Source organism: Geotrypetes seraphini, chromosome 6, assembly GCF_902459505.1.
Source record: "Geotrypetes seraphini chromosome 6, aGeoSer1.1, whole genome shotgun sequence".
Lineage (NCBI taxonomy): Eukaryota > Metazoa > Chordata > Amphibia > Gymnophiona > Dermophiidae > Geotrypetes > Geotrypetes seraphini.
In genome coordinates, this window is record NC_047089.1 from 47,038,265 (window position 1) to 47,054,351 (window position 16,087).

Sequence of the window (16,087 nt, forward strand, 5' to 3'; positions counted from 1 at the left end):
TCGTGATGATATGCCCCGCTTGTCCATAATTGGCTGCAGGTGATCACGCAACATCGCTTGGCCTATCTGTGCTGCAGGGGATTTGATGCGCACAGTAGTCGAATTGTAACTGTTGTGATGGTACGTCGTGTGATACCTATCTTAATATTTTAATCCCTTACTAACTATGTCGAGCAAAATATGAAAGTGATCAGACGAATATGTACAATATGGATTCACATGTATAACGGAACGTGATGGGAGTCAGCGTCTAATTGCATGATTTGCAATGCCAAGTTGAGTAATTCTAGTCTAGCTCCGGCAAAACTAAGGGAACACTTCCTTAAGCTGCATGGAGATGGAAAATACAAGAACACAACGCTCGCTGAATTCAAGGTGAAGAGAGCAAGATTCGATGAAAAGGCTACTCTGCCTGTTCTCGGCTTTGTATCCATCAACAAACCGATCCTCACAGCATCGTATGAAGTTGCTTACCTGATCGCAAAGCAGGGCAAACCACACACCATTGGTGAAACACTCATAAAACCAGCTGTGTTGAAGATGGCGAATATCATGCTGGGAAAAGCGGCTGAAGTCCAGTTATCTGAAATTCCTCTTTCAAATGACATCATTAGCAACAGAATAGAGGACATGAGCAAAGACATCTTGGCTCAAGTAGTTGCAGATCTGATTTCAAGCCCGGCAAAATTCAGCCTTCAACTCGACGAGACCACAGACGTTTCCAATCTAAGCCAGCTTGCAGTATTCATGTGCTATGTGAAAGATGATGTGATAAAGGAAGATTTTTTATTTTGTAAGCCTCTTACAACAACAACTAAGGCAACTGATGTGAAGAAACTTGTGGATGACTTCTTCAAAGACAACAATCTTTCGTGGGATATGGTTTTCTGCAGTTTTTTCGGATGGAGCTCCAGCCATGCTTGGAAGAAAGTCCGGTTTTGGTGCGCTAGTGAATGCCGATGCACCACACATCATTGTTACGCATTGCATTCTGCACAGGCATGCGTTGGCAACAAAAACCTTGCCTCCAAAACTGGCAGAAGTTTTAAAAATTGTTGTGGAATGCGTGAACTATGTGCGAAATAATGCTCTGAAGCACCGCATCTTCAAGGAGCTGTGTAAAGAAATGGGATCTGAATTCGAGGTACTTCTGTACCATTCTAACGTTTGGTGGTTATCCCGGGGACAGGTGCTGAATCGTGTTTTTGCCATGCGTGTGGAATTAGCTCTGTTTTTGCAAGAGCAGCAACATTGTCATGCAGATTGCTTCAAAAATTCTGAGTTCATTCTCATTTTAGCGTACATGGCTGATATCTTTGCAGCTCTCAATCATCTCAATAAGCAGATGCAGGGTGGTGGAATCAACATCATCGAAGCGGAAGAAAACCTGAAAGCTTTTCAAAAAAAGCTACCATTATGGAAACGACGAACAGAAAACGATAACTTTGCAAACTTTCCCCTGCTAGACAACTGTGTAAGTAAGATCGAAGATGTATCTGGAATCGGAGACATTTCTGTACCCGCGGAATTGAAGCAAACTATTGCCACGCACTTAGATGAGTTTGCAAAGTCTCTCGACGGATACTTCCCTACAAGAGAATCATATCCAGCATGGGTGAGACAGCCGTTCACGTTTAGTGTTGAGACAACAAATGTCAATGATGAATACCTCGATGAAATCATTGAAATTCAGCAGAGCCAGGTTCAACAGCAACTCTTCAGAACAACAACACTCTCAATGTTTTGGTGTCAACAATTGGTAACGTACCCTGTTATTGCTAAGAAAGCTCTGGAAATTTTCATACCGTTTGTTACAACATATCTTTGTGAGCAATCCTTTTCGAGGATGCTGGACATAAAAACGAAGAAAAGGAACAGACTTTGTTGCGAAAATGACATGAGAGTGGCACTTGCCAAGGTAAAGCCGCGCATTTCTGAACTGGTCTCTGAGAGGCAACAGCAGAGTCACACTGATTTGCAGTAAATTTCATTATTATGTTATTATTATTCGAAATATAGGAGAACTTTTTTGTTTTCAAAATTGATATTATTTTTTTCCCTCACTGTAAACCTATGTTTTGAATTTGTAAAAATCATATTTTATTTTTCCAATAAAGAAGGGTTCGGTGAACACGCATATGAAACTGGTGGGGTTCAGTACCTCCAACAAGGTTAAGAACCACTGCTCTAAGGGATCCCACATGGGCATCCCATTTGCTTTTAAATTCTTGCACGCTGTTTGCCTCGATCACCTGCACCGGGAGCTCGTTCCAAGGATCAATCACTCTCTCGGTGAAGAAATATTTCCTGGTGTCGCCATGAAATTTCCCGCCCCTGAGTTTGAGCGGATGCCCTCTTGTGGCTGAGTGTCCTTTGAGAAAGAGAATCTCTTCTTCCATCTCGATATGGCTGGTAATATACTTAAACGTATCAATCATGTCTCCTCTCTCCCTACGTTCCTCGAGTGAGTACAGCCGCAAATTTTTCAGCCTTTCCTCGTACGATAGGTCCTTGAGCCCCGAGACCATCCTGGTGGCCATCCGTTGCACCGACTCTACTCTCAGCACATCTTTTCGATAGTGTGGCCTCCAGAATTGCACACAGTATTCCAAATGAGGCCTCACCATGGTTCTGTATAATGGCATTATGACTTCAGGCTTCCGGCTGACGAAACTCCTGCGGATGCAACCTAACAACTGTCTTGCCTTAGATGAAGCCTTCTCCACATGATCAACAGTTTTCATGTCTGCGCTGATGATCATTCCCAAGTCTCGTTCTGTTGAAGTTCTAGCTAAGGTCTCACCATTCAAGGTGTAAGTTCTGCACGGATTTCTGCTGCCGAGGTGCATGATCTTGCATTTCTTAGCGTTGAAGCCCAGCTGCCAGGTCGAGGACCAAAGCTCCAACAAATATAGGTCCTGTGTCATACTATCGGGTGAATTGCCGTCTCTCACTATATTGCATAGTTTGGCATCGTAAGCGAATAACGTTACCTTACCTTGAAGCCCCTGAGTTAGGTCCCCTATGAATATGTTGAAAAGGAGCGGTCCCAAAGACTGAGCCCTGCGGTACTCCACTGGTCACCTCCAATGTTTTAGAGAGGGTACCGTTAACTACCACCCTCTGAAGTCTGCCTCCCAGCCAGTCATTGACCCATGTAGTTAGTGTTTCTCCCAGCCCCATTGATTTCATCTTGCTCAACAGCCTGCGATGCGGGACACTATCGAAAGCTTTGCTGAAGTCTAGGTATACGACGTCCACGGAGTCTCCCAAGTCTAACTGTTTTGTTACCCAAAGAAGCTGATGAGATTGGATTGGCAGGACCTACCCTTGGTGAATCTGTGTTGACTGGGATCCCGTAGATTCTCCTCATCCAAGATTGCGTCTAATTTACGTTTGATTAGTGTTTCCATGAGTTTGCATACTATTGATGTGAGACTCACCGATGTGTAATTTGCAGCCTCTGCCCTGCAACCCTTTTTGTGCAGTGGAACGACGTTAGCTGTTTTCCAGTCTATGGGGATTCTCCCCGAACTTAGGGAGAGATTGAAGAGTCCTGATAGCAGTTCTGCCAGGACATCACGCAGCTCACTGAGCACCCTGGGGTGTAGATTGTCCGTTCCCATGGCTTTGTTCACCTTGAGTCTTGCCAGTTCGTAGTAGACGTCGCCAGGTGTGAACTCGAAATTCTGAAACGGGTCTTCCATGCTGGGCCTTGCCTGCAACTGCGGACCATGCCCCGGTGCCTCGCAGGTGAAGACCGAGCAGAAGTATTCATTCAGTAGTTCTGCTTTATCGGAATCTGATTCTGCGCAGTTCCCATCTAGTTTTCTAAGGCGTACAATCCCGTCTGTGTTATTTTTCCTATCACTAATATACCTGAAGAAGGATTTGTCCCCTTTCTTCATGTTCTTTGCCAGAGTCTCTTCCACTTGAAGTTTGGCCTCCCTGACTGCCGTTTTGACCGCTGCAGACCTCGCCTTATGTTCTAGTTTAGCTTCCCTAGTCTCCGTTCGTTTGTAAGAAATAAATGCTTTTTTCTTCTCCTTGATGAGGTGCGAGATTTCTGCGGAGTACCATTGGGGTTTGTTGTTTCTCCGCTGTTTGTGTACTGATTTAATGTAGAGGCTTGTCGCTTCATGTATGGTAGATTTCAGGAATGACCACATAACTTCTACATCATCGGTCGTAGCTTGGTTCTGCAGTGTCCGGTGGATGAAATCTCCCATGCGTTCGAAGTCAGTGCCTCGGAAGTTGAGTACTTTTGTTTTCGTGTTTGATCTAGGGAAACCTTTCCTGAGGTAGAACCACACCATGTTGTGGTCGCTGGAGGCTAGCGTATCTCCTACCGAGACCTTCGAGACGCTATCCCCGTTGGTGAGTACCAGGTCCAGGATCGCCTGGGCCCTAGTGGGTTCCAATACCATTTGTTTGAGTCGTGCTCCCTTTATGGATGTTAACAGTCTCTTGCTGCCGCTGGTTGTTGCTAAGTATGAGTTCCAATCTGTGTCAGGTATGTTGAAGTCCCCTAGCAGAACAGCGTCTCCCCGTAGAGTGATATTCTCTATGTCTTCAATTAATTCGGAGTCTTTGTCTTCCAGTTGTCTTGGAGGTCTATATACTACACCAAGATACAGGCATTTTCCCCTGCCTCTGGCCAGGTTCACCCAGAGGGATTCCCCGGTGTACTTGACATCTGTGATTCTGGTAGTTTTGATGTCTTCTTTAATGTATAGTGCCACCCCTCCCCCTGACTTTCCCTCTCTGTCCTGACGAAATAAGTTGTATCCCGGTATAGCCATATCCCACCCATGAGAGTCTGTGAACCAAGTTTTGGATATTGCCACCACGTCAAGGTCGGCATTCATTATTTCGGTCTCTAATTCTAGAATCTTATTGCCTAAACTGTGTGCATTAACATACATAGCCCTCCATACCCCGTGATTGCTAAGTCCCTGTGGGGAGTTTCCCACCTGTGGTAGTGTGACTCCTAGAGAATTGTTTGCAATGGGGGCACTTACTTTGGACTTAGAATCGGAGTTTCGACTCACCTCGTCAGGATCGTTCCTTACTGCACTTGCATCTGAGTGGGTACCCTCCCCCGACTTACCTAGTTTAAAGCCCTATGAAGCAGGCGGGCTAGTCGGTGTCCAAAGATGTGTTTACCCTTGCTGGTCAGATGGAGTCCGTCTGGTCCCTGAAGTCCTTGCAACGCCTCTCCATGGTTCAGGAATCCGAAGTTCATTTCCCGGCACCATCCTTGAAGCCACTCGTTAGTCCTCAGTATACGCTCATCCCTGGCACTTCCTTTGCCTCTAACTGGGAGGATTGAGGAGAAGACCACCTGCGCTATTGTCTGCTTCAGCCTCTCACCCAGGACTCCAAAGTCTCTAGTTATTTTCTCTGGGGTGTTCTTAGCAGTGTCGTTTGTGCCAATGTGGATGAGGACCATGGGGAAGTGATCTTGGGGCTTGAGAAGCCTATCAAGACAGGCGGTGACATCTCGGACCCTGGCTCCAGGCAGACAGCAAACCTCCCTTGACTGCATATCCGTTCTGCAGATTGGTCCCTCGGTGCCCCTCAGCATAGAGTCCCCAATGACTATTACTCTGCGCTTCTTTGGGGGGAGCCGATCAGTTGTCCCCGGACTACACAACCTTGATGTTGAGGCATGCCTATGAAGAGACAGCTGGTTGGAAGGAGAGTGATCTTCGGTATATCAACAATCACTATGCGTCAAGAAATCAACACTTGGGAGGACACAGTGGCATGCCTAGAAAGGGAAGAATGTTTGTGCTTCTTAGATTTTCTATGTGCCATGTCCCCTGATGCTTGCAGCATAAATTAAGATGAAGTAAACATAAACTAATGTAGAGTCTTCCTCTGTAAGGAGCCTGACGCCCAACACTCTGGACATGGTGTTTATGCCAATGACTGAGTCATAGAAAACGTCAGGTTCTGAGACCCCCGCCATGTTCGATGTCGATGCAGTACCAAAAAGTTTCTGGAGCTGAAGTTTTCAGCTTTGACTCTCTTGCATATGGAGGCAGAAGATACAGCTAATGTTCTAATGTTCACACACATCAATTATGTGGGTTAGAGCCTGACATGGTCAGATTACATCAAGAACATTTCTTAAAGTCACTCTGTACCGTCTTTGATATGTAGGGAAAAACTGCCAATGTGAAATAAAAAGGCTGAATGGCCTGGGGAGCTCACGTAACTAGGACATCAAAAACAAAGGGCCCAAATGCCAAAAAATGAAAATACTGGAACACAATAAAAACAGACAATGAGGAAAATAATGAAAAGCATGGGAAGTCACAAACTAAGAGTATACGATGCAATGAAAAGAGAACTGAAGACACAATTTCTCAACTCCACGGAAAATATAGAACTGATGGTTCTGCGAGCTAACTTCAGGCGGGAAGGCACTGGCATGCGTGCAGTATGGGTACTGCCAAAAAATTTTAAAGTGACAAGAGCACTTGGTAGCGTCCACATGTGAGAATATAATGCTTTCTTGTCCTCAGATAATGTTGTGAATAGTGTGTCACACACATGAACATGGTCTGTCAGATGTGACAAACAAAAAGGTTTAAGTGCCAATGGGCTAGAGGTGTGCATTTCTTAGAACAGGGTAAAGGCTGGGTAAAGGGAGGACAATTTTCAGACACTATTTGATTGATGAACAAGATTTTACTCAAGTAAGCAGCTTTTGAAAATTGCCCTCCCAAGGAGAGCAAACTACTAGTAGAGGGATAAACAACACTATTAACCCTTTAATTGGCGGATGGTGAAATGGCTGCTTTATGTACTGTAACTTGATGCTGAATGAGAGCAACAGTGCCAAGTAACAGGTATCTGGAGATGCAGATCTCCCATAAGAGCGATAGAAGACACATGTTGCTTCTGAGCAACAATGCCAAATAGAGGGTTAAGGTAGGAGACATCTTGGTACAAGATTTCTCTGGCTATGAAATGAAATATAAGGGAACTGGAACACTCTTATAGTAGACTAAGTTGATTTGCCAGTTTATAGGTTGGTTTTTCCAGCATCAATCCCACTATTAACAGAAATTGCTTCTTTAAATTTTATGAATGAGATCATTAAACAAACATATTGTTTGGATTCCTTTTCTGCTTGTACATGTACAGTACTAACCTCTTATATCAGTTAGAGACATTGCAATTAGCTACTCTGAAATTTCTTCCTTACTCTTGTTATTAAACATACTGTTATATGTATTAATAGAAAAAAGCCATTTCTCTTACTTTAATCGTCCATCATAGTATGCTGGAGTTCCAAGTACAATAGTTTTAATGAAGAAAGGTTGGTTTGTGTGATTCTCCTCGTATCCACCAACAATGCTAAATCCCCAGCTTCCTAAATTGCTTCTTCTTAGTACCACATCATGGCAGCTATGAAGGAAACTAACAGACGTTCCATGTATGAGAAGGGAAAATACTATACAAAGAATATGCAGAATGCATTAAAAATCTATTTATATATATATATATTTTTTTTTTCAGTATTTATATACTATTTATAGCCTAAGTGGTTTATGTTTAGGTACTCAAGCAGTCTTTCCTTATCTGTCCTGGTGGCTCAAACTCTGTCTAAAGTACCTGGGGCAATGGGGGATTAAGTGACTTGCCCAGGGTCACAAGAAGTGGGATTTGAACCACCAACCTAAGAGTGCTGAGGCTGTTGCTCTAACCACTGTGCCACACACTCCCCAACATAACATTCTGGAATAAAAAGGAAAGGGTTATAGTATGAGGATAATTTTAACAGGAAGCTACAGCTGGAAAGGCACATAAGAGCATGTGCCATGTTTCCTTTATAAAATAAGTACATGTGCCTTTATAAAGTTACACCCAAGATAAGTAGGCACACACGTGTACCTGCCTGGTCTGCGATACAATGAATTCTGTGCAAGTATGTACAGGTATGAATAGACAAATTTCAGTCAGATATTCAAAAATATTTATCCATATAGCAACTGTTGCTTTACAGATAAATCCCTTCCTGATTAATTCAGTGGTACTATCCAGAAAGTGCTGCTGATAATTTTCTCTGACTCCAATGACCCTATCTATGTAAAGAGCAATTCTATAATTCAGCTACTTGCATTGTGTACATAAATGTGCATAATACTAACATTTGTATGTGCAAGCGAACACTTATCCACAAAAGTGCCAGCATGGGCACCTGAGCTATCCTGCAAAAGCATGATTAACTTGAACTGCATGTATTTGCAAAGGAGGGGAGTACACATGGGCAGAGCATAGGTGAAGCTCCTAATTATGAAACTAACATAGAATATTGTGAGTTACATACAACCTTGGTGCTTTTAGGCACTCACACTTATGTCAGGTCTATGGTTTGTATAAGAACATAAGAAGTTGCCTCCGCTGAGGCAGACCAGAGGTCCATCTCGCCCAGCGGTCCGCTCCCGCGGCGGCCCATCAGGCCTATTGCCTGAGCAGTGACTATTTCTATAACCACCTCTTGCTCCTATCCCTATAACCTACCTCTACTCCTATCTGTACCCCTCAATCCCTTTGTCCTCTAGGAACCTATCCAAACCTTCTTTGAAGCCCTGTAACGTGCTCCTGCCTATCACAGCCTCCGGAAGAGCGTTCCATGTATCCACCACCCTCTGGGTAAAAAAGAACTTCCTAGCGTTTGTTCTAAACCTGTCCCCTTTCAGTTTCTCCGAGTGCCCCCTTGTACTTGTGGTTCCCCATAATTTGAAAAATCTGTCCCTGTCTACTTTTTCTATGCCCTTCAGGATCTTGAAGGTTTCTATCATGTCTCCTCTAAATCTCTGCTTCTCCAGGGAGAACAGCCCCAGCTTTTTGAGTCTGTCAGTATATGAGAGGTTTTCCATACCCTTTACTAGCTTAGTTGCTCTTCTCTGTACTCCCTCAAGTACTGCCATGTCCTTCTTGAGGTGCGGCGACCAGTACTGGACACAGTACTCCAGATGTGGGCACACCATTGCACGATACAGTGGCAGGATGACTTCCTTCGTCCTGGTTGTAATGCCCTTCTTAATGATACCCAACATTTTGTTTACTTTCCTTGAGGCTGTGGCGCATTGCGCCGGCGCCTTCAATGTTGTGTCCACCTTCACTCCCAGGTCTCTTTCCAGTTTACTTACCCCTAGCGGTGATCCCCCCATTTTGTAAGTGAACATCGGGTTCTTTTTCCCTACGTGCATGACCTTGCATTTCCCTATGTTGAAGCTCATTTGCCACTTTTTGGCCCACTCTTCCAGTGTCGTCAGATCCTTTTGGAGATCTTCGCAGTCTTCCGTGGTTTTAACCCTGCTGTATAGTTTGGTGTCATCCGCAAATTTAATGACCTCACATTTTGTTCCTGCCTCCAGGTCGTTAATAAATATATTGAACAGGAGCGGTCGCAGTACCAACCCCTGCGGAACTCCGCTCGTGACCCATTGCCAGTCTGAGTAATGGCCCTTTACTCCAACCCTGTTTCCTGTCTGCCAGCCAGTTTTTGATCCATCGGTGGACCTCCCCTTGCACCGCGTGGGCTTGTAAACGTTAGGTGAGCTGATGCAATTACGCCAGGTTTCTATAATGGAATCAGCTTGCCCCCGTGGACTTGTAAACGTTAGGTGAGCTGATGCAGTTACGCCAGGTTTCTATAATGGAATCAGCTTGCCTAGGTTTTGTTATATAATGGGCATTTACCACACATCCTCAAGGTGCCTAAATGGAAGCACCCAGTTGTAGAACTGCCATTCATAGTGCTGGGGTGGTGCAAGGACAGAACATGGGTGAAGCCACTGCTTCTCCTGTATCGGTAGCATGGAATATTGTTACTCCTTGGGTTTTGGCCAAGTACTAGTGACTAGAGAAAGACACAGTGATAAAATTCATCACCGTTCCCATCCCCGCGGATAACCGCGGGAAATCATCTTCATGTCATTCTTTCTCAGGGAGACTGGAGAGTGCTTGGCTGCAGCCTCATTTTCCTCTTACCTTCAAGAAATATAGTTGTGTTGGGTAACGTATTGCATTGCAGAGAAAAAGTGATGTTTAAACTTTAATTAATTGGATAAATCTGTATCTTGGGAATTCTTCAGAGACTGCTTCTTGGGAAGAATTTCCATTCTCTATAGTTTGCTACATAGATTTTCTCGAATGAGCTTTCCTTATCTTCATAATCACTATCACGAGCTACAAGGATTTCAGTTTGGCTGTTAAAACACTGAACTCTTGTATGGGAGGCCATCCCTAGCAGTAGAACTCCTTTCCCTGTGCTGTTTTAATATCAAAAAGGACAGTAGAACAAAACTCTAGTTTCACTACTCACTTTGTAGCTGTAGAGACCTAACTTGCCCATCTGTTTATTCTGATAACAGTACACAGCATCAGTCTGCCGATTACACAAATCTTGCCCTTAGTAGTGTTATAGAAATCATAATTATCAATGAATTTCAGCACCTTTAACCTTATAGTGATGTTACAGAGCTCTATTTAACTCTAATACTGTGCCTAAATAGTTTTTGCTCCTCATACATCATAGTTTTTTTTAAAATCTAGGCCCAGTAAGCATGAACAACTTCAAATGACAGGCCTGTGCTGTTGAGGATGATGGTGGTTTTAGTTGTTTTCTTTTCAAAAAGGCTCTACCATGAAGGTAGGATAGGAGGGTCAAAATTGAAAGGTAATTTTGAAGTTTGTCAAGTTGCATATGAATTTTATGTATGTTTTATTGTAAGCTGCCTAGGCTTTTTTTTAAGTGTATAATAAATACATAGAATAAATAAATAAATTGAGAGAGCACAGGGTGACAGATGTTAAAACACAACTTGTCATTCAGTGGCATACAGTTGAGTACAGTAGATTTTTAGAACTGGTTAACCGGTATCAAGTTTTTCATGGTTGTTGGGCATATCTTTCTCATGCCCTATGGCGGGGGTCGGCAACCTGCGGCTCCAGAGCCGCATGCGGCTCTTTTCCACCTTTGCTGCGGCTCCGGTAGTGTGTCACGCAGGCATGCAGTTACAAGTCCGGCGTCGTGGCGGGAAATAGCCATGCTGAGCAGTGAGCTCAGCACATACACAGATGAAAGCCTTGCTTGCTGATTGGTCCGGCGGCCCCGCCCCGCCGCCGGACCAATCAGCAAGCAAGGCTTTCATCTGTATAGTGCTGAGCTCACTGCTCAGCATGGCTATTTCCCGCCGCGACGCTGGACTTGTAAGGTGCACGCCTGAAAAAGAAATCATCCTGGCCGGGGTCGGTGTCATGCTCCGGAGATCTACAGCCTTCCTATCTCCCTCTCCCTTCTACCTGCTTCCGGCCACATCCCCTGCTTCGCGGCTCTCTTCGGCAACTCAGCAGCAGCGATCGACACAAGCTTCTGACGTCGGGGCCTACCCTCTGCGAGTCCCGCTTGTTTCAACTTCCTTTTTCCACAAAGGCGGGACTCGTAGAGGGAAGGCCTCGATGTCGGCAGCTTGTCTTGATCACCTCTGCTGACAAGTTGCTGAAGAGAGCCGCGGAGCAGGGGGGTGTTGCCAGGTGCAGGTAGAAGGGAGAGGGCCAGATGCAGGACTCGTGGGTGAGGGAGGAGAAGAGAGAGAGAAAGAGAGAGGGGAGGGAAACAAAAGGAAATATTTCATACTGGGCTGGGCCGGAGTGGAGGGAGGGTGGAAAGATTCTAGCTACAGGGTGCAGTAACAAAGGAAAAGGGGGGAAAGCTGAAAATGGAGATAGTGACACAAAGAAGAGAAAGGGTAAGCAGGACCTACTGAATAAGGATAGAGATACAGAGGGGACATGAAGAGGAGGTGAAATAGAGACATAGAAGTAATGCTGAAAAAGTGGGGGGGGGGATAAAGACATTGAAAGGGCAAATGGTGAACATGGGGTAAAGACAAGGACAGAGACAAATGAAGATTCTGAAAAAGTGGTGAGATAGGGATAAAGTGAGATGGACACAAAGAAGGGTGATGCTGGAAAATAGGTGGAATGGTTATTCTGACAGACACAGAAGGGAAATGCTGGATCAAGGAGAGATGGGGCTCAGGCTGGATGGAATGAGGAGAAATGCCTTGTTGGCCCCGAACTTCCTCTCCTACGTCAGAATTGATGTCAGGGAGCGGAATGCTGGTCAGCGCAACACTTCTGCAGGGAAAGCTTGGGACGGTGGTGGCTTGGGGGCTGTTCCCCGATTGCGGTGGCAGCAAACCGAGTGGCTTGGGGGACGGCACGGAGACAGAAAGAAGGGGGAACAGGGAGACAAAGAAAAAGTTGGGGGAGAGAATGAGGTCTGGAGGAGAGGAAACATACAGGAGGCTGAAAGAAAGGAAGAAAGATTGGATGCACAGTCAGAAGAAGAAAGTGCAACCAGAGACTCATGAAATCACCAAATAGCAAAGGTAGGAAAAATGATTTTATTTTCAATTTAGTGATCCTGTATATAGCATTAAGATAAGAAACAATATATGCAGTGTTAGATTTGTTTTATAATGGTTTTGCGGCTCCAAGTTTTTTTTTTCTTTTCGAAAACGGGTCCAAGTGGCTCTTTATGTCTTAAAGGTTGCAGACCCCTGCCCTATGGGAACAGTAAGTCATTTTTAAGGATTGCACAGTAAAGTCTAAGGGAATAAGAAAAAAAATGTAAGTAATATATTTTGAGGTAAGTGCTGGTTCCAGGTGAAACCTCAAATATTATTAGTTGGTTGCTTATGTAATCCAGTATACATGTACCCTCTTGAGAACTCCAAAGACAGGTGTTTGGTTTGTAATATGCTTATTTTTAACAGACACCTTGTTTTATGTTTAAGAACACACATATGTTTTTTAATCTGCCATCTAGATATGTTTTTAAATTTGTCATCTATTTGAATATGCTTTTAGATTCTGCCATTTATTTGAGCATTCTTTTTGCACCTATTATACTTTTAATTGTATTGTGTTGTTTAGCAGTGCCATTTGATTATTAATTTCTAATGTTCACATACTTGTCTTATAATATATTGTGTTTTTCTTTATACTACTTGTTTGATTTTAATTGTTTATGATACACTATCTAAATATCTTACTCCCTCTCTTACAAAGCTGTGCTAACGTTTTTAGCACTGGCCATGGTGGTAAGAACTCTAGCGCTCATAGAATTTCTTTGAGGGTTGGTGTTCTTACTGCTGTTGCTGGTGCTAAAAATGTAGAGAATGACACGGGGAAAAAATCTGTCCCTGTCACTGCGCCGTCCCCAGACCACCGTCTCCTTCACTGCTCCGTCTCCGCCGTTCCCTTCACCGCCCAGTCCCCACAGCATCCACCCTTCCCTCTCGCCACCTCACCACCCTTCAGCTGCCCGAGAATCTCCCTCTCTCCCCCTTACCTTCGCGGTGTAAAGAAACTTAAGGGAGGGAAGGCGCGTGGTCACCGATTGCGTGCGCAGCCTCTTCCCTCCCTCCGGCTAAATCTATCTCCCTCCCCCTTACCATCACGGCACTTTAGAAAAGAAACTGATGCTGGCGAAGCCTGCCTGTGCCGCCCTGCAGTCGCATGTGTGTGGGCAGAAGCTTCTCCTCTGACAATTGTCATTTTATAAACACAAATAAAACAGAGCAAGGTTCAACAATACCCATCTCCCCTCCCTTTCATAAATATCCCCTTCACTATTGTGAAAACTGAACAAATCAAATTACTACAGAATGCTACATAGAAAAATCAAGCTAACAGTATACTCTAGTCACACATGGCAAGAATAATGTTAGGGGAGTGTAACTAGGGCAACTGCCCCCTGGTCTGAGAGAGCGCCCTAAGCCAGCTGGAAGCTAAAGAAGCACAGCCTGGACTTTGCGGTCCCCAGTTATGTCTAATACCAGCTCTAGCAGGATACATATTTCAAAACTGAAATATTCTAATCACAAAATATAAAATAAATTTATTTTTTTTCTTTTTGTTGTCTGGTAATTTTATTCTTCAAATCACATTGGTCTCAGGCATTTGTTTTAGGTTCCTTCTGTCTTCATCGTGGCATGGCTGGCTCCTGAAGGTAAAATAGGTGCAAGAGGAGCTGGGGAGAAGATGCCGAGTCTGACACGGGCGCAATTTTTTTTACCACAGGAGTAAGACTTTTCACCGCTCCCACGGGGTGGTAAAAGATCTTGTCCCCATCCCACGGAGCGGTGAAAGGTCTTGTCCCCATTCCTGCGGTAAACCAGTTGCAAATGTCTCCATTCCTGCAGGTTTACCATGGTAAACGGTCCCCGTGTCATTCTTTATAAAAACATTAGCATGGTTTTGTAAAGGAGGGGATATATTTGTAGATTCTTGAAAAGGCACTCTTGTGCCAAAACTGGCCGTGTTGAGTCCAGATGAATAAAAAGACTTCTGCTTGATGGAATAAACCCTGGTTGATAGCATCTCTTCTTCATGAATTTTATGTTTGTTTGACTTTTGTTTGTCATGAAGGTATCCTTCTGGCTTTTCTTTGATTACATTGAGAACAATTCTTAAATCCACTTAGTAACTTCTTTGACATAGAGGGTAAAACATCCAGTGCTAAGTCATAGGGCTTAATGGCCTAGGGAGGTCAAGTAACAAGGATGCTAAAATCAGACTATGCTCCCGGGAGGAAAAAAGGGCTTGGAACGGCCCAAAGGCAAAAAAATTAAATATTTACAAAAATGAATTAAAGTCTGGTAAAATATTGGAACACAATAAAAACAAGTAATAAGGAAAATATAGAAAAATAAATATGGAAAGGCACAAAAAGGAAGGCAAAATTTTGATGCGCTGAAGAGAAAACTGAAGAGACAGCTTCTCAGCTGCTGCAAGATGACATCAGGCGAGAAGGCTCCGGGCATGCACAGGATGGGCATTGCTTAAAGATTTATAGTGTCAGTATACTTGGTAGTATTAGTGTCAGTATTCTTGGTAGTGTCCATATCGGGTTCAATGGATGGTATCACCCACATGTGAGAATATTATGCCTGCATGTCCTCGAAGAAATGTTTACATAAATTGAGGGTTCCTCTGTGTATGAAAATATATTTTAGGGGTTTTGGCAAAAAATTTTAGGAATTACTGCATTGGACACACACACAAAACCTAGATAGACCGTCAACAAATATGAACCAAGTGACCACACATCAGTGAGAGGTATCTAATCTAGTATTTCTGAGTCACGCTATGCCAAACAGGTTCAAGATGATTTACAATACATGGAATTACTGAATGTATATACTATATTATAGCAGTTTAAGGAGGGCAGAGTTACAAACGAAGTGCTGGTTCTATAACTGTGCTGGTACTACATTTGAGTCAAGTATGGGATTTAGTGACATTAGGTGTCTATGGTGTGTATGCTTTCAACATAGTAAATGACAGCAGATAAAGACCTGAATGGTCCATACAGTGTGCCCAATATTCATACTCATTTTACATTCATGTTTAAATTGTCTTTTCTTTAGTATTTTTGGGCAATAGACCATAGAAGTTCACCCGGTACTGTCTTTAGGTTCTCACTGCTGGATATGTCATTGAAACCCACTCTAGCCTATCCTAACTATCCTGTCATTTATTCTATCAAAGCCCTCCCCAGCTCATCCTAAACCAAATCACTATATACAGGACTACCAGTACTGGCCTTAGTTTGTTTTATACAATCCAAGGTTTGTAGGGCTTCCCTCACTACGAAGGAGGTGTGTTTGATACATCTTAACTGGATTGTTTTTTTTGAAATGATGTATTTACATTAGTTGAAGCTATTAAGCTATAAATAGGTAGGGCTCTTAGGTGGTGGTTTCGTAATGGCGAATCTGAAAATAGGCAACGCTGCCATGTGAAAATTGAGAGTCTGTCGCTGTTTAGGATTAATGTCCTCAGTTTCACTCAGGTGGGTGTTACACTGCGATGCGTTCACTCTTGTTTTCATTTTGTTTTAATTTGTTGGGCTCAATGTATGGTATTTTTAATATATTATAACCCTGTGGTTTAAAGTTTTCAATTATTATGAAGTAAAGGATAAATAAAATGCTTTATATCATAGGAGGGCACAGTCTTTGAGGGTTCTCCAGATGAATATCAGAGGGAT

General features: G+C 43.6%; 1 protein-coding gene across 6 annotated transcripts in view; it reads right to left on the reverse strand.

Moving 5' to 3' along the window:
- Window positions 1-16,087, reverse strand: part of LNX2 (ligand of numb-protein X 2) — a 190,304-nt gene that overhangs the window by 10,415 nt on the left and 163,802 nt on the right. For all 6 annotated transcript variants that reach the window (XM_033947935.1, XM_033947930.1, XM_033947931.1 and 3 more), the window contains one exon: window positions 7,276-7,434. In XM_033947935.1, the coding sequence (XP_033803826.1) occupies window positions 7,276-7,434 (159 nt within the window). The remainder of the gene's footprint in view (window positions 1-7,275; window positions 7,435-16,087) is intronic.